At 36.4% G+C, this 18,946-nt stretch overlaps 2 protein-coding genes across 3 annotated transcripts; one reads left to right on the top strand and one right to left on the bottom strand.

Annotated features, from left to right (window-relative positions):
* The first annotated feature begins 526 nt into the window (after nucleotides 1-526).
* On the top strand, nucleotides 527-6,444 carry LOC132167157 (SAC3 family protein C). Of its 2 annotated transcripts, XM_059578057.1 has the most exons (8): nucleotides 527-840; nucleotides 1,189-1,289; nucleotides 2,503-2,724; nucleotides 3,952-4,173; nucleotides 4,279-4,364; nucleotides 4,538-4,634; nucleotides 5,640-5,732; nucleotides 5,824-6,444. In XM_059578057.1, exons 1-8 carry the CDS (start codon nucleotides 606-608, stop codon nucleotides 5,980-5,982), a joined length of 1,215 nt encoding a protein of 404 aa, XP_059434040.1. In that variant the 5' UTR covers nucleotides 527-605; the 3' UTR covers nucleotides 5,983-6,444. The 2 variants fall into 2 exon arrangements, with proteins under 2 accessions (XP_059434040.1, XP_059434041.1); XM_059578058.1 differs by lacking the exon at nucleotides 3,952-4,173.
* A 3,285-nt stretch (nucleotides 6,445-9,729) lies between these two features.
* LOC132190615 (uncharacterized) lies at nucleotides 9,730-14,974 on the bottom strand. The gene is made up of 9 exons (XM_059605655.1): nucleotides 14,855-14,974; nucleotides 14,633-14,770; nucleotides 13,973-14,006; nucleotides 13,834-13,885; nucleotides 12,770-12,865; nucleotides 11,032-11,085; nucleotides 10,824-10,889; nucleotides 10,072-10,150; nucleotides 9,730-9,987 (listed from the first exon to the last, which is right to left on the bottom strand). The coding sequence occupies exons 1-9, from the start codon at nucleotides 14,909-14,911 to the stop codon at nucleotides 9,910-9,912; spliced, it is 654 nt and encodes a 217-aa protein (XP_059461638.1). The 5' UTR covers nucleotides 14,912-14,974; the 3' UTR covers nucleotides 9,730-9,909.
* Between the last annotated feature and the right edge of the window lie 3,972 nt (nucleotides 14,975-18,946).

Below are 18,946 nucleotides of genomic sequence, written 5' to 3'. Positions count from 1 at the left end.
ATTTTTTAAACCACAGAGAGTGATTTATAAATTAGGCCAACTACAAGAACCAATTTTGCATTTATCCTTATAGTTAAATTTACTATGATGATATGTCTTTACTATTAAGGTGCAAGCTAGGTAATAGCCTTATTGATTGCGGTAGAAATAAGCGAGATGGGAACAACCAAGCTCAAATTACACATCTGTATGTCGTTATTTTTAAATCGCACTTTTTGAAATTATAAATTCAAAAAGATGCAATAAACTTTCGACTTGAGATGAAGTGGTACCGAAAAACTTACGACTTGAGATGATGTGGCATCGAAAATCAAAAATAGGCGAGATGGGGACAACCAAGCTCAAATTACAAATTTCATGTCGCTATTTTTAAATTAAATTGCACTTTTTTAAATCATAAATTCAAAAGAAAAATAATAAAGACACAATAAACTTTTGACTTGAGATGATGTGGCACTGAAAAACTTAAGACTTAAGAGATGATGCGGCACCGAAAATCAACTCTAACAGATTAAAAGCAAAAGAACCAAAAACTTTTTCTCCTTTGTTTTTAAAGACGAAAGAGCCATGCCTAAAAGGAAGAGCAAGCTGTAAGCCTGTAAGCAATGGAGAGGAGCCGGCGTCAACGTCCAAACCCTTCCTCTTCATCTTCATCTTCGACGCGTTCGCAGTCATACAGAAGATTCCCTTCTAATCCGACCCAAAATTCCAAATCTCCAAGCACAAACCGCGATGCCCCTGGCCTTGCTAAACCCAGAAGAGCTGGTCAAGAAGACCGAGACGTGGACGACCCTTCCAATCGTCCCCTCTTAGTTGGCACTTGCCCCTTTATGTGCCCAGGTACTTTTTTTTAAAAAAAAAAATTTTAATTTTGGTCCTGCTGCCACTGCATTTCACCAAGTCTTGGTTTTCTTATGTAATTTTATGGTGGGTTCTTAAAGTTCTAATCGAATGGTTCAGATTTTGTTACTTCAGTATACAACTTAAGGATATATGATGAATTAAGTAGAATTAAGATACTATTTGATAAAGGGTGGGATGGAAAAATATGATGGGGGGTTTTAAGAAATTTGCTTTGAAGTTATACAGGAAAATATGGAAGATTCTAATCTATGATTCATAGTCATTTTGCTACTCTTTGTGACAAGGATTATAGTGGAATTTATGCGTTGATCATTGTGATATTAGCGGGTGAAAGGGCCCAACGTGAGCGTCTACGAGATTTAGCTGTGTTTGAGAGGCTGGATGGGAATCCTAGAAAAACGTCTTCTGATCTTGCTGTCAAAAAGGTAAGATCTTTGTGTTTGTCTTTAAAAATGTTGATATTTTCCTCCTGAAATATGTATTTACATGCTTTAATGGCATTGCTTTGGAACGGATTTGGTTGTGTCAGATTAATAGATTACCGGTTGTCCCAACACTTAAACTAGTAGGAAATGAAACTTTAGATACAAGTAGAATTTTAACTTGAAATTTTAACTTTGAATGGGAGGTAGAGTGAAGAGTGGGGTTCGAATTCAAAACCACATGCTTTGGTACTATGATAAATTATTAGTTGTTATCTTAAAAACTTAAACTGGTAGGAAAGGAAATGGTGAATTTAATCGCTTAATCAATATTTTAAAAATAGACGCATTATCATTAAAGTTTATTGTGCACTGTTTTGCCTCCTCCCTACTTTCAAAATGTATGTTTCGATACGTTATTTGAGGCTCTGCCTCTATCATGTTTCTTTCTATTAAGACTTGAGTTGATGGGCAGCCTCAATATGCTGTTCAAGTTATGCTATTTGCATTGCTCCAGTTAATTTAATTGTTGTTTTAATTGATCCTATGAAAGATGAAGTCATGCAATTGAAATTGGGGCGTGCTAAATTGGAGTCACTTGACCAAGATTTCCTTGTTTCTGCTTATGTCTTTGCTTAGTAGTGAGTGGCCTGGAAATCAGCCTCATCTCATCTGTCTTCGTTTTTTTTCATTATCACATGGCTGGAGCCTATTTTTCAAAGCAGTCCTTCCTGAAGAGTCTTCAGTTTTTCATATGTAATGTCCAATGTTTCTTTTGATCTTTTATGAAGAGCTGGTTTTTTTGTCTCTCTTTCATTGTTGATACTTGGTTATCTCATATATTATTTCTATATTGGTTGCAACAGCTTTATCACATTTTAGTTATGTGTGTAGTATTTATTGAAGCAGAATAATGGTTTCCAATTTTTGTTAAGTTGATGCTAGGCATCATGACCCTTTTTTTGTTCAATTTCGTCTATCTACTTGAATATCTCATATGGTATAATATCACAAGCACATCTATTTCACCGAGTCTCTCTTTGAAACCTCATTTTTCAGATAAAGACGTCTTTGACGCATGATAATATAGAGGTTTAATTTGGTGGAATTATCTTTTTGGCCACATTGCCATTTGATGTTTATAATTTCCATTGTGTGTGTGGGCACACATGTAGTTGATTGAAGAAAAATATTCACCCTCCTTTCCTCTCACTAGTTTTGCAGAACTATATCCATCAGAGATGTGCAAGCATCAGATATGCGACCTCTTCCAGTATTGGAAGACACATTAGACTACCTTTTAAGCTTGTCGGACTCTACAGAATATCCTTTTCAAGTGGTTCATGACTTCATTTTCGATAGGACAAGGTCAATAAGGCAAGATCTGAGCATGCAGAATATTGTCAATGATAAAGCAATCTACATGTATGAGAAAATGGTATGTTTATCTTGGAGAAAGCCTTTCAATTGTCTACCTCTTCTTCATCCTTGTCATAAGCCATTCAACGTTAGCATATTCCTTCTCTAAACATGATTTCTCATTGACCAAAACATTAGTGTTTTTCTTTTCTAAACCTTTTCAATCTATGTTATTGTGCAAGAAATTCATTTATCTCATAATAGACATGAAAAAGCTATTCAGTTTAAGATGATGTTGTCATTTTATCATTTTATGAAATGTCATTGAAGCCAATCAGCTCTAGTTCAAATGATGCTTCCTCCTGTGTGAGATCACGGTGGAGGTAAGCTTGAGAGTTGAAAACTCACTGGTTCCTTGATGCTATTGCTTGATATAGAACATACTTCCATAAACCAAACCGGTACTTAGTAGCATTTGGGACCTATTTGTTGGTCCCAAATAGATGACGTTACATTAGGCAAGTTTTTCAACTAGGACGTTACATTATAAAGAAGAAATGCTTGTATTTATCAAAAGAGAATGAATAGCATCATTGTTCCCTAGTTTCCATCTAGAGATTGATACATAATGGAATTTGGTTGGATCATACTGAGGCGTGGTCAGGGGAGGGGTGCCATTGTCGTCTTTTTGGAGGGAAACAGGGGACTGTAATGGAATAGAGGATTGGGAGAGGGCCTTGGGGGGCAGCTGACTTAAGTTATGAAAGTCATGCTGTTGAAGGTATGGAGTTGAACAAAAAAAATGTTATTGAATAAGTCAGTTTCATATACCCATGCTGATTTAGCTCAACTAGTAAAGGATATGAATTCTGATTTTCACTTACTGTAGCACCAGTGACAAATTTCAGTAACCTCTCTCTCTCTCTCTCTCTCTCTCTCTCTCTCTCTCTCCTTTTGAGGTCAATTTCTGTATCTTCCTTGCATCCCCAGATGTGGTCATAGTGTTTTTTTTTTAATTATAAAGCTTTGAAAGTTCCTAGATTAATTTAACTTTCTTGCCAAGTTGCCCTAGGCAGATGACCAGAAAAGCAGCTTTTATTTTTTAACTTCTGGCATGCGCATATTTACATATTAGCACACTTGATACCCTTCACTGTAATTGAAACTTCAAAGCATGGAATGCATCTTTTCTACATGGCTTTGCAGGAAAACTGTATCAAAATCATAATTTTTTTGTTGGGATCTTGAAACCATGGAATCATTCTAAAGCTTTCTGCATTAATTCCTGCTATGCGTTATCACACAGGTTAAATTTCATGTCATTTCTCTTCATAAGCTACGAAGTTGTAGTAGCGACCCAAATATTTCTTCAGTGCACTACCTTAACATGGAGCAGCTTGCGAAGGCTCTAACATCTCTATTTAATCTGTACGATGCAAATCGATGTTCCGATTCTATTTATGAGAATGAAGCCGAGTTCCATTCATTTTATGTGCTTCTTCATCTTGGTTCTAACAGCCAACCAACGGTTGATCTCTGCTTCATTGGTGTGGTTAATTCATTTTGTTCATTCTTAATTTCAGCTTTGTGCTGAGTTGTAAATACGTGAAATATAGCTATTTCTGATCCACAGGGAGAATCACTTTCTTTGTGGTTTCGTCATGTGCCCATTCCAATAATCAAGTCAAAGGAAATGTGTTTTGCTCGGAGAATCTTGCGGTATTTTCCATAATTTTTCAATGGTTTCATTTGCTTCATGAGTGTTGGTTAGTTAAAATTAACATGTTTAGGAGGCTCTTTTTGTATTTTTAGCTGTCTTATGATCTTCTATATCGTATTCATTTATAATATGAGTTACTGGAAACTAAAAGATTGTCTCTGTTTTGTAACAGCTTTTTCCGAATTGGAAATTATAAGCGTTTCCTTCTAAGTGCTGCAGCTGAGGCATCCTATCTACAGTATTGTATCATTGAACCCTATATCAGTGAGGTAATTGTATATATCAGTTTTTTCCTGACCTTTCTTTCTGGCATTTTAGTATCTTGGATCTTTGGTAACTACAGCTATCAGTTTCAACAGCACTGCACTATTTATACACTCTTTGACAAAGTATTACATCAATGTAGTCCTTTTCTAAAGTAGACGTTAGGCTACCCACTTCATACATGACCCACAACTTTCTAAGTTCTAACCCACTAAATACAAGACTCACGTCTTACTAGATACTCTTCCATTACAAGGACAGCTAAGACACTACAAGGACATTTTCATTTAAATCAAAAGGACATTATTAACTTTGCAACAAGTGTAAAGCTTCTTAGTCAACACTTGACTCCTGATTCAAGACTTTTCACCATTAATTAAGGATGCGGCACATAGCATACTTTTTGACACACATTACCACAAAATAAGCAAAGTTGATTTAAGTCGAGGACACAACTTGGGGTTGGTTCAAAGTTTGAAAACCATCCCCCAAACTGAAAAAAGTCGAAGTCTCAAAATCACTCGACCCCAGACTGAACCAGCTGAAATACCGGCCGCACATGATCGAGTTCGGTCAGGTTGGTCTTGTGGGTATTTTGAACACCCCTAGAATCTCTTAATGAGGGTATTCTTTTTTCTCTCTTTTTCTTTTTTTTTTTTTTTTCTTTTTTTTTTTTTAAGGTTGGGGGTGTATAGAAAAAAGTAGTAGGAAATGATTTTACTTCTGAAAGTGGAGGCTTGTCTTGGGACATTCCAAACAGGAAAGCAAGACACTTATTTTGGAAAGAAGCTAGTTGTTTTTCTTTTTCTTGTTTCCTTTTTGGGGTGGGGATGTCTTCCACTCTGTTATTCGGCTCTTTTTCAATTTTATTCATAAATTTATTTTTGTTGATGCGGGGTAGAAGTTGCTTTCAACTCTCTCTTTGGTGTACTTCCAGAATTATATTTTTGCATACTTCAATAAAAATATTGAGACTATCTATCTCTTGCTTCTGTCGCTGACCATAAAAGGTACGAGCACTGGCTTTGTCATGTATCAATAATGGTGGGTACAAGCTTCATCCATATCCACTGGCACACCTATGCAAACTCTTGATGATGAAGGTACAATTTTTATTAAATGGATTTTGCTGTTTTTTATTGTTTGAATGTGTAAAATGTAGAGAGTTTTAAAAGCTCCATTTGATTCTTTTAGGAATCAGATTTGGTATCATTTTGCAATGCTTGTGGTCTTGAAACGAACACAGACGAAGCAGGAAATAAGTTGTTACCCACCAAGCAAACAACTTTTTGTTGTCCCAAGGGAGGGTTTCAGAGCTGCAGCTTTTCAGGTTTGCAACCATTGGAGAGATAACTTGAAGAGATTTCTTTTTGTTTGTTGGGTTGAGCTTTCAGAGAACACCATCCTTCACCCCTTTGGCTATAGATTAATGGATATGTGTGTCTGTGTATGCAATTTGAGAGTATCGTTTGGCATGGGCCAAAATAAGATAATCCAAGAGTCGAGCAAGATAGAACAGATAATTTTGCACACTGAAGAAGGGGTGAATTAGCATGCACTCATGGCTGGACTGCTACATGGTTTCTGTATATTTGCTCTGACTGTTAACAATAATTATTGGGTGTTGTAATTCGATTGTTGTTTCCATTAAAAGTAGATGTTTCAATCAACTTTCACTTCAAGAATTTCATTTTTAGTCTAAGCAGTATTTGAGGGTAGAAGATGCCTATTGTAAATTGTTCTGGTTGTAGAAAATTTGTACAATTGTACGGATGGCTTCTTATTTTGGCCCACCAATGCAATTTGACTTCTCAACCTGTCAATTATTTCAAAAGTTCCAGTATTTGTAGGCATGTTCATGTCTCTCACCTCTGATCCTAAGTGGCTGTTGTTCTTACAAGTAATAATTCATCTAATCACCAAGGTGTTTGTTTGTTTGTTTTTCTTTTTTTTTTTTTTTTCAGTTGTATAAATGATAATCATGGTAATTCACAGTTTAGACATGTGAGAAAAGAGTGAAGAGGAGAGAGTTTACCTGAGTTTGCAAGCAAAGAATTCATGCCAGGCATTGAATGCAAATGAAATAATAGAATTTCTTGGCACAAGTTCATTGAGTGAAATGGATGCAAAATAACCTAGACTGTCTTAGAACTATCAACTTTCTTGTTACATTCCTTGTCTATGGTGCATACAGCTCAATTTCATGGCTCAACAAGTATCATCAGAATCAGGATCACTTGAAATTAGGTGGTTCGAATTTTAATGAAATTCAAGGAGTTTAGTTGTAGGGCTCACTTGTCCTAGTCAACCTAGGGCCTGCCCACGGCAAGTTTGTCCCGCAACCACTTTTTGGTGGGCCGACTGAATTTCTAGTGAAAAAAACCAACATTTTACTACAATCAAAATTGACCTAACAAGAGGACACTACCAAAGATGCTCAGAAAGACTACCAAAGATGCATCTAAACACCCAAGAAGAATTAGCATTATTAAGAATTTGTTGAAATATCAGGCCCTAAGACTTTACCTTAAATTTTTGTCTATTAACCACTAAAATATAAGGCCCTGCAGAAGAAACTCCTCAATAGAATCAAAAGGCTGTTATATATATTCTAACAGAAAAAAGAAGGTTTCACTCAATTAAAATGGGTAAAAATAAAAATAGAGTTTTAACAATATCATTAAGAAATACATAACATTAACATAAACTCTGGTGTAAATGCTTCTTTACAGATAACTCTTTAGGCGTGTTTTTTTTTTCTTCCTCTTTTTAAAACCCTAAGTTTTTCTTGATTTTTAATTGAGCCCTTCAAATAATAATTTTATTAAAAAATAGGGTTAAGTACTTTTTTGGTACCTTAGTTTGCACTTTTTTTATTTTCCCCCCTAGGTTTCTAAAACAGTCAAAAATGGTACCTGACTTATGAAAAAAGACAAAATCGATACCTCATTTAGCTTTTGTGAGAGAAAATTAACGATTTGCCACGTGTCACTCCCAAAATATGCCATGTGTCCTAAAAATTAAAAGTAATTAAAAAAAATAATAAAAAAAACTAAACTAAAAAAAATAAAAATTAATAGGGGTGGCCGGCCACCCCATTTTGGCCAATAGCCACCCCCAAGGCCAGTTTGGGAGTAACCGAACCATCTCCAAGAGCCAAAAAGGGGGCGGCCGAAACCACCCCCAAAGCCCTTAAGGGTGGCTCGGCCACCCCTAGAGGCCATGGGGGGTGGCCCCTGCGGCCCCTCTGGGGGTGGCCAAACCACCCCCTTTGGCCTTGGGGTGGTTGAGTCACTCCCAGGAGCCACCCTCTGCGGCCGACATGGGGTGGCCGGCCACCCCCAAGGGATTTGGGGGCCAAAATGGGGTGGCTGGCCACCTCGTGCAATTTTTAATTTATTTTATTATTATTTATTTATTTAGAGCAAAACAAGAAACCCCCCAAACCTATCAAGAAGATCCCAAAGAATCCCAAAAGTCGAGTTCCGCAAGAGCATCTCAAAAAACTTCTTAGGCATTTCAATAAACCTTGAGTTCCAGGCAGCTTTAGATTTGGTAATTAATTTCTCTCTTTCTCTCTCTCAAAAGACGATTATGCAGATATTTAATAAAAAAATGCTACGGTTTCTCTTAGTGTTTCTCTTCATCTTACTATATGCAAGATTCCTTAATTTTTGGACAATTCATTTTGATTATTGTACTTTCAAGAATAAATGATCTTTTGTTTTTTCTTCTTTTTTTTTTTTTTGTGCAGAAAAAAGTAGAAAGGGGCAACCAAATGTGACATCTTACTTGGATCTGAGGCTCAGAATAATCCGATGCCAACAAAGATTATGAAATTTATATTTTATTATGATTTATAATTTTCAGTGATCCCTGGAAATTTATATGTTATGATTTATAATTTCTTCACTGCCTAAATTTAGACAATCGCTCTATCATTTTATCTTCTATCACATTGTGAGTCCTTGATCGTTGTAAATTTATGGTTGTGATTAGGCCTGGGCAAATTCACCGCCTACCAACTTTTGATCGCCTACCGACCGATAGCCGACCGACTTCTACCGACACCGATTAACCAATGGGCGGTAGGCAAAACATTTTTTTTTCTTTCAACAAATTCAGTTCTGTAGGCAAAATAAAATTTGTTAACCGAACCGACTTTACCGACCACCTACCAACCGACTTCGCCGATAATTTTGAATTCTTTCACATACTGACTTTACCAACCGTCTATCGATGTCGAGACAAAAATTTGGCGGAATAAGTCGGTGAAATTTCCGACTTTACCGACATTTTGGCAAAACAAAAATTTTTCTACCAACACCGACCGACGCCCAACTCTAGTTGTGACGCATTCTAGGACTTTATTGGGTTGTCAAATTTGGCTGAAAAAACATGTCATTTGTTTTTATAGTGCTTTATTTTTATTATTAATAGCCCATGCAAAACTAAATAAAAGCCTTGGATAGTACAAAACAGCAATACCATGAGTCAATGACTATTACATTGATTTACAGCAAATCAATATGATCACAAGATTACAGAAATTACATAAATCAGGACAAGATATTCAATACAACTTTTTTTCTTGTTTATGTAACATTTAATTAGTAATTCAAATGACTAAGTTGATACCAAACAATTTCTTAACATTATCATAACCAATGACGGTTGCGATTATATTTCACTGAACCACTTACCGAAAAAAGATAGTTACACTTCTTTTTTTAATCTAGTTTTCTATGATAAATATGTAGAGATTGCTATAAAAACGACAAAATTGAGGAATTCCATTTGAAGTGGATCAACAAAATTCTCGTTTTAGTAAATTTCAGCAATAGAAATATTGAATATGAGTAATGTTATATACTACACCCTAGTCCCATTCGACTCTCATTCCATTGGACTAATCTGGACGTATCCATCAACTTTTGGATCAGTCTTTACCATAAAAAAATAAAAAAATAAAAAATCTAAAAGGTGATAAATACTACCACATCAGTCTAGTAGATTAGGGAAGAGATAGAAATGCAGTATATATATTATATAGCATTACTCATTGAATATTGTTATATTATTTTATACAAAGTTGAAAAATGAAAATGCAAGAGTATATAAGTTACTCATTGATCATGCAAAGACAAGATCATAAGTTACCATTTTGGTGCATTTGTTCTTCGTTCCCAACAAATGCACCTTTTATTTCTTTTTCTTTTTTTCTTTTTCATGATCAGTTCTGTCCACCTAGACAAGTGAGAACAAACAACAGGAATTGCTCTAGGCCCAAAGCATTGTCAAAACCACAAATAGCATGATAGCCAGTCCAACACAAAACCCAACAATCGCCATGAAAGCCTGGAGACAGTTAAAGGAATGAGATACTCATAATTGAACAACACTAAGAATTTATTGATATTTCTAGTGTTGCATAATGCATACCTTCCCTTGAGACTCGAACTTTAATTTGACAGTGAACCATGACAACCCTCTGTCAACAAAAGGTGCAAGAGCAAGCGCCCTGCATAAGGACCACCTCTGTAGAATCAAAAGGTTGTTGTATTTAACAGCAAAAATAACTTTTACACAATCAGAATGGGTGTAATGGGATTTAAATAAAACTAGCAGTTTAGCAATATCATTATAAATATTAGATGGAATGAAAATTTGACAAGATTGAAAACAATATGCCAGCATCAAAAGAAGGAATTTTGAAATTTTCAAACAATGTTCCCAGCAATAATACAACCTAAAATAACAAAAAACACCAGGAATTATCGTATAACTATACTGTCTCACGCTTTTTAAGATGGGAACTACGGCTAAGATGATCTGTTCAGTTACATAAAAGAAATAATGCATGTCAACAGCACCAGATATAGATTTAACACTTCATTACTAGGTGATTTTCCCATTTTCTACCCCCTTATAGTGCCATTGTCCTTTTCAAGTACAAGTACGGTTGAGCGATTATAACTTCAAGAAATTCAGCCACAATATACAATACAGAATGAAAATTAATAGCAAAACTCAAAAGTTCGATCCATAGTTCAAATGAGTTATTTTCATTAATTGAACCGGCTGGATTTGACATCTCAACAAACTTTCAGCAAGTCTTGCTTTTTCAAGAATGTAGAAACATCATGGTTAAATAACTAAATTAAGGAAGAAAATTTTGAGTTCTAGCAGCTCACCCGCCAACTCTTACAAGCTTAGTAACTTGGCTTCCAGCCCACACCATGGCCATTACTTTGAGGAATCTGAAAATTACCAAAAAATTTCAAATCATTTATTGAACTCTTTTGAGACAAGCGTAAAATTTTTCAGATCCTTTATGCTTCATAAAATATTATATATTAGTCCATTTATGCTTTAGAAAAATATTAATATAATAGTAGTCACCTTTCAGCTGCTGCAAGATATCCCATCCTTCCAGGGGCAGGAGCAACATAAAACCTAAAAAGTAAGAATAGGTTGAAGTTATGATGTAGTATATGCAGAATACCTTCTGAGTACTGTAGAATACAAATGAAAGAAGTGAGGCATCTTCCCTGTACATTTTACAATTAATTTTTCAAAAACATTGCTATTCCAAATATTGCTTGTCACCATATGAATCTTGAATCACCATTTAATTTGTAAATTAAGTAGCATTTATTCTTTAAATATAAGAAATTTGGATTGCGGTGCATTCCTTTATTTTATTTCTTCCGTCCTTTTCTTTATTATTATATTTTTGATGATGATACATTAGATAGCAAGCGAGTATAGTGCCTAAAAGAAAATTCTTTTTGGGCTGCAAATGCGTCTTGACATGGTCACCTAAGAAAGCTACTTGAGAGCCTCGGGCGTTAGCTAGCCATCCTGACGAGATAGTTTCACATAGCCACTAAGAGCTCCATCAACAATGGCGTTAGCAAGCCATTCTGACATGGCTGGTTCAAGTGACTAACCAAATTTGTCGTCAGCAAGGTCATCAACAAGATATCCTAATGCGAGGACTTCTGGAGAGTGCAATCAGCAAATCCGCCAGCAACCCGTCTTGATGGCTTTGTTATTACACTGTTGTTCCTCGATGAAATCCTAGAGGCATCCTGATGAGATCACTTATGCGTCCTTACGCCACTATGTGAAATTGCATAAACTCAAGCCTTCTTCAAAGTCCAGCTTAGGGTTTTGGCTCTTGTTCTTTATAACGGTTACTAAGCACCAAGTTTTCCTTGCTGAAGTTGTTCATTACAGAGAGTTTAGCCTTTGTTTCATTGTTTGTGTGCAAAGAGAGATTTATGTTGTGAGCTTTATTGTTTCTCTCTTAGAGTTGTTGTTTCAAGCCACACGTTCACCAATCAACAAACCTTCAATCTAATTGGAGTTCTGATTAAGGAGATCAAGTAGAATAATTGTCTAGAAGTTCTAGGAGAACTATTATGGTAGCGGGCAAGTAGATTGGTTGTCTAATACAAGAGTGTGTTGTCTACAAAGGTTTTGTGAGTATGAACTTCTTGTAATTTCTCATTCTTCTATAGTAAATAGATTTCCTGAGTTTAGCTACCCTGAAATGTTTTACCTTTGAAGAGTTCTTCAAAGGTTTCACTTCGCCAACAAAAATTTGTGTTGATTATATGATTGTCTTGATAATGTTTTCGATGGTTTAATATCTTATTATATTGCACTACACAGAATTTTTAATTGGTGTTCACTGTTGCACATCACCTATTCACTCCCTCTAGGCGATCGGTTTTGGGATCAAAACCATTTTTCACAAACCATGAGCGAGGTTAGTATAATCTACCCTAAAGAAAATAACAAGCAATTAGAGTTCAACAATGGAACTTTGTCATAAAGTATAAGCAACCGAATTTGACTAAATGTTAATATTTTAAATAATTATTTTGGAGGCATTTGCATATACAAAAATGCCAAAACTAACAACTTGTAGCTAGACATAGAAGAGTTCCCATGTTATTTTTACGGCAGGATGTTGGAAGTCCAACCTAGCCAAGGTGATGGCTTCACACAAAAATAATAGCCAAGGTAATGAATAGCATTTATGCATTATGTTTCTTCTGATGTTAATGTGTACACCAAAAGAAATTGGCAAGATAATAACAATTCACATGAAAATCATAATTTCACTAACCAAACCAAGAGAAACGCTGTAAGATAGTAGGCAGTATTCAATAGGCCATAGGACAATATTCCTGAAATTCCATATCTCTTTAATCTCATCAACATCCTGCCAAATTGAACAAACAAGAATAAGCTCTAGCATTGAGTAAACACATCATATCACAAAGAAACCAAAGTAATTAGACATGCATCCAAATACGCATTCATTTCTCTTCTTTTTCTTCTTCTTTTCCTTTTTCCCTTCTTTTTGGCTTTTTGTTTATTCTAATGTTCATTGTTCAAAAAAAAAAAAAAAAGAAGAAGAAGAAGAAGAAACCTTGAGAGAGAGAGAAAGATTTCCCTTTTGATAAGCAAAAGAGAATGAAAAACGAAAGGCAAGGATGAGAGATCCATAGAACTCTACAGCAGTGAAAAAAGAAGAGTGATGCTACTCTTCATTACCCATTTCACACCAGCTAACTTGGCATGTTTTAAATGGCTTTCTTTTTATTTTGTTTTTTTTAAGTGACCGACATGGAAAACCACTTAAATCAATGGGATTACCATAGCTAAGAGACCTAAAAGATTTTGAAGAATTTGAACATGACGGGGGCAGTCATTCAATAGTAACATCTTGTCTTTGTTTTTTATAAGTTATTTATAATGTCTTGTCAACAACAAGACTTCAAAGAATAACATCTAAGATATATGACTCTCAATGAATAGCTTTTTTTTCTAATAAGTAATTGGCCCCAAGGGGAAAGGAAACGGGAGATTTAAACTAGTGATATCCGCTTCATAAGGCGTAGTCCCCAACTAATTGAACTTGGGGTTATGGCTCTCAATGAATAGTTATTAGTTTGATTTGAAAATTCCAGCATGCGCTCTGTCCCATAAAGTAACTGGAAAACCTCTTGGGACATTTGCCTTCTACCACATTGATAATGCCATAGCGGTTAAACTTTGTACTCAAGTCATGAAGTTAGATCAATTGGGACCCAGAACACAATAGACTCACCATCATCATGTCATTAACAAAAAGCAGAAGTCTTTAGCATATTGACCCAAAAATATCGAAAGGCAAGTAGTAAGTACTCATTGGACGTGAGCGATCCTCCTCGACTACTTTCATTCTTCTCTGCAGAACCTAAAAAAGACACGCAAAGGTGTAAACTTTTCAAGATTCAATTTGTAATATCTGTTTCCACTTAATTTAGTTGAAAATGTCAATCACCTTTGTGGTTCGGAGCATCCGACATACCATAACCCTAACCACACACACACACACAAAAAAAAAAAAAAAGGGAACAAAATGAAAAATCAGAATAGATTTCAGTAAAAACTTCACAAGAATAGAAACTCATGATAGAATAATAGAATTACCACACTACTTAACTCCGTTACGCATATTTTAGCGATAATTGCAATGATAAAATATAAATTGCATTACATTAAATTCTAACCCGAATGAAACCACTCAGGCTGAGACATAGAAAATGGAAATGCAATAGGCTATACAGCACTTAAAGTGCAATGTATACAAAGAAACTCTCAAAACATCAATTCCTCAATAGAATTAACATAAAACGTAACTCCTTTACACGATTTTAGTGATAATTGCAATAAACATAATAATATTACAAGAAATTTAAACCAATTAGGCATCACACAGAAAATGGCAAATATTATACAACAAAGTCTCAAAAATCAATGCCTCATAAATATCAAAACAATCAAAAGCGATAACTTTATAATCGGGCCGCGTGTAAATTCAGCAAAACAAACAATAATTCGTGAAACCATTAGCACACAGTCAAAATTTTCTTAACAAAACTGTACCACGTGATGAAAATCGAAGGAAAAAAAAAATGAAGACGAAGAGTGGAATGCTCACACTGTTGTCGCCGTCAATTGAGCGGACTCTGGGTCGTCGATTACGGCTCAGATTAACTGAGGAGTTGTTGAATTGGTGTGAGCAATAGGGCCTGGAAAAAACTCTGGGAATGTTCGCGGACGAGAATTCATCGAAGCCCTTAAAACCCAGAAGAAAGAAAAATTATACAAGAGGGAGTAATTGGAAATAAAGAAAGGAAAAAAAAAAAATGGTTAGAATTACCAGGTGATGATGAAAAACGGGTAGAGGGTGACCGTTGAGCTTGAGTGAAACAGACATGAGGTGGAGAGAGAGAGAGAAATCTTTTGTGCAGATAAAAGGTTTATTAGGCTGGAGCCTGGAGGAGAAGCATTTAATTTCTAAGCCTTTCTTTTTTTCCTTGGGAAAAATATAAAAAAGCCTCCTAAACTACCAACCGTTTTCGATTTAACTCCATGATGTTCCAAAAGTCATAAAGTAGTCCCCCAAACTACCAAACTATTACATTTTGGCCACTCCGTTAGTCAAAATCGTCAGTCTGGACGGAAACTACAAAACGACGTCGTTTGATTACGGGTAAGTTACAAAAATGCACTTGTATGTATCTTTTTTTTTTTTTAAGGAGCCGTTTTGCTCCAAAAAGGGTTCACTTACCCTAAGTAAAACAGCACCGTTTTGCTTAGGGTAAGTCATTAAAACTCAAAATCTCCCAACCCACGCAGCGCAGGTCGTCCCCCTCATGCACAGCCTTCGCCGATCATCTCCCACGCATAGCTCCGGTCATCCAGCCGATCGTGCCGGTCTTCCCCATCACATTGGGTTCTTCAAGTCAGCTCCAAGAAATCTTATTCTTTGTATCTCTGTATATAGTAGTTGTTGGGCAGGGGGCACAAGCCTTGTGTTCAGGCTTTTGGGGCGGATCAGTTTGATGGGCAAGATCCAGACGAGTGCAGATCCAAAAGTTCATTCTTCAATTGGTGGTACTTTGGTGTATGTGCGGGCGGCGGAGTAATAGTAATGATAATGAGCTATGTACAAGACAACCTTAGCTGGGGTCTAGGATTTGGAATCCCTTGTATTGTCATGGTCTTTGCTTTGGGAGACAATTCGATTGGGCTATTTGGACGGAATGTTTTGTGGCTTTTTCGGTTTTGCGGGACGATGGGACCTGTGCGTGAGGGGGACGACCGGCACGATCGGCTGGATGATCGGAGCTGTGCGTGGGAGACAATTGGCGAAGGCTGTGCGTGAGGGGGACGACCTGTGCTGCGTGGGTTGGGAGATTTTGAGTTTTAATGACTTACCCTAAGCAAAACAACGCCGTTTTGCTTAGGGTAAGTGAACCCTTTTTAGAGCAAAACGGCGCCGTTTTACTCCTTTAAAAAAAAAAATGAATACAAGGGCATTTTTGTAACTTACCCATAACCAAATGACGTCGTTTTGTAGTTTTCGTCCAGACTGACGGTTTTGACTAACGGAGTAGCCCAAATGCAATAGTTTAGTAGTTTGGGGGGCTACTTTATGACTTTTGGAACATCATGGGCTAAATCGAAAACGGTTGGTAGTTTAGGGAACTTTTTTATATTTTTCCCTTTTTTCTTTTTCAACCCCACTTGAGGCCGAGGTGGCTTTCTCCAAGCCGCCAGTATGTGGTTGCCGAAGCCAAGGTCAAATTAAAAAAATAAAAAATCACTAAAAATTAATTTGGCATTTGGGGGTGGTCGATTCACCCCAAGGGCTCTTGGGGTAGCTTCGGCCACCCACAAGGGCTGGTTTGGGGTGGCCGGAGCCACCGCATGGCCCTTGGGGTGGCCCGCCAAACCACCCCATAGTTTTTTTAAAAATTTTTATTATTTTATTATTTAATTATTTTTAAAAATATATATTATTTTATTCTTTTTTATTTATAAACAGATGTCTCATATATGACCTTAGAATCCCTTTAGAGAGATCCTGACCATTAACTAGATATTTTTCAGTCCAAAATAGACCGAAGAGGATCCTGTTTCATATCCCTAATTGCTCCATTTGTTTTGAAATTTCATCAATGAGAATATGGTCACATTTTTTTATTTTTTTTTTAAGTTGTAGCTTTATAGTGTTTTATGTTAAAGTCTTATTTTATATTAAAACAGGACCAAAACTGTCTGAAACATGCCCTAAAAAGAAGTCCAAAACACCAAAATAGGCTTAAAAGGCCCATACCTGACAGTCGGTTATCACAGTGCGGTTTGAGCATAAATAACCGCTAGTCTACAATGAGGACGGTTGGTAACATGGTAACTGTCTACCTTAGACGGGCGGTGCGGTTAGCGAAGGTAGTTAAAGGCCATAATTGCCTCCGCCACCGCATATACTGCTCTAAATTTATGGGCTGATTTTTACTGATACATCATTCAATTGTGTGATAGCTGTACATAAATCTACTAAATAACATTAATCAAAATATATCACCATAAAACTTTGAGTTATACTACATACTATACTCTCATCCCACTATAGGCTGATGGGATGAGATGAGTAAGGGTGCACAAATCAAAATGAAATCGCCTATTGATCGCCCCACTACCAATGATCGGCAATTGGTAGGCAGTAGGAAAAAATCGTCACCGATGTCGGTTAGTTCGATAGACGATGAAGATTTTTGAACTCAGCCTCACCAGCAACATTTTTTTTTTTTTTATCTTTTTACATTAGTTTACCAAAAACGTTGTCAAAACAAAACGATGTGGTTTTTTTTTTTTTTGACATGTTCGCACAAGAGGGGGGAGAGGGATTCGAACTAGTGACATTCGCTTTATTAGGCATGGTCCCAGTCGATTGAACTACTTCTTGGGGACAAAACGATGTAGTTTTAAATTTTAATTACGTTATATATTCATCACTTTTGAAACTTAAGACCCCTAACTCTCATAGTCTCTCTCTCTCTCTCTCTCTTGTCGTTTCCATCGTGGCCTATGACCACGACTCCTCTCCCTCCGCCCTCTTTGTCAAGACCAGCGACGTCGACACCTCCCTTGGACCCCTTCAACTTTCCTCTCCTTTATGAGTTAGAAGTACTTCCTCTTCCCTCTCCCTTGGTGTTAAGTACTGCACACCCCTCACGATGGATAGATCACTAGCTCAGCTGCTAACTATACCAACGGTCACCGCCACTGACTTGGTAATGGCAATGATGGTCGGAAATCCTCTTATCGGTACAACATTAGTGAATTTACCGACATCGCTGACTACGTCAGTGCAGTGAGTGAAAAATGCCCATATCGACACTGATTCGACTAACATGCACTCACCCCTAGAGAGATGAGGTGATGACATGAGGTATAGTATACAGCATTTCCTTTTTTCTTTTTCTTTTTTGTTTTTTGGTAAGAATGAGTAGAATATAGAATTAACTTTCCCTTGTCTCCATTTGCTTTGTCACTAAGCTTCCACTTGGTTATTACCACCAGAATCGAGGAAAATGAACCTTTATCTAATAATGGGGACTACTGGCTACTGCTCTGTGGTGAGTTAAAAATTAAACTCTATCCAGACAATGTCCAAATACAGATGAACCTTATCCAGAATAAACCATTTATTCATATCTGTACATATGCTGGAATGAGTTTATAAAATCAAGGAAAATGAACTTGCATCCATTTACTGGACCAAATTCATGTTCAGGCTTCAAACATAGATGCCACAAATAGTCATCCATTATTTACCCAGTCACAAGCATGGTTTTTATATATATATATATATATATATCCTCAAGAGGTAGCTCAATCGGTTAAGAACCACGCCTCATAAAGTGAAGATCACTAGTTTGAATCCCCCGTCCCCCCTCTTGTGTGGACATTATTCTCCTCAATTTATCATCCTATTTCCTATTTGAAATGTCTCTCAGTCTTTCAATTTTTGCAATGTTTTCACTAATTTATTATTGGGGCTGTTACTGTGCACAACAATAATGAATAATATAAAATTGAAAAGAGAGAGAGAACAATAGAGAGTCGAGACACAGATTTACGTAGTTTGGCAAGGTGCCTATGTCCACAAGAGAATGCGACTATATTTTACTATTAACGATTCAGGGTTACAATATAACATATATATATAAAAAAACTCTAATTGTACGGATGTATTTTGAAAAACTTCAAATATCACGTATCGTACCCCACAACCTAATCGTGACCCCGCACCCCGTTCACTACACTCCGACTATCCGGCCAACCACTAGTATTTCAGTATTACTCTCTATGCTCGGGATAATATAAGCCATTTGTTCTAACCAGGGTGTATAAGATTAAAAAAAAAAATCAAAACAAAACAAAAACAAAAAAATCTGAAATT

Source organism: Corylus avellana, chromosome ca1 (assembly GCF_901000735.1).
Source record: "Corylus avellana chromosome ca1, CavTom2PMs-1.0".
NCBI classification, from domain to species: domain Eukaryota; kingdom Viridiplantae; phylum Streptophyta; class Magnoliopsida; order Fagales; family Betulaceae; genus Corylus; species Corylus avellana.
This window is presented reverse-complemented; position numbering and strand designations above follow the sequence as displayed.

Excerpts from the sequence above, each read along its gene's own strand:
- LOC132190615 (XM_059605655.1), bottom strand. The coding sequence starts at position 14,911 with ATGTCTGTTTCACTCAAGCTCAACGGTCACCCTCTACCCGTTTTTCAT. Across the intron at positions 12,866-13,833 it reads GGATCGCTCACGTCCAATGA|GATGTTGATGAGATTAAAGA; the intron begins GTACTTACTACT and ends TCAATTTGGCAG. Across the intron at positions 11,086-12,769 it reads ACAGCGTTTCTCTTGGTTTG|GTTTTATGTTGCTCCTGCCC; the intron begins GTTAGTGAAATT and ends CTTACTTTTTAG.
- LOC132167157 (XM_059578057.1), top strand. The coding sequence starts at position 606 with ATGGAGAGGAGCCGGCGTCAACGTCCAAACCCTTCCTCTTCATCTTCA. Across the intron at positions 1,290-2,502 it reads CTGATCTTGCTGTCAAAAAG|TTTTGCAGAACTATATCCAT; the intron begins GTAAGATCTTTG and ends TCCTCTCACTAG. Across the intron at positions 4,174-4,278 it reads GTTCTAACAGCCAACCAACG|GGAGAATCACTTTCTTTGTG; the intron begins GTTGATCTCTGC and ends TCTGATCCACAG.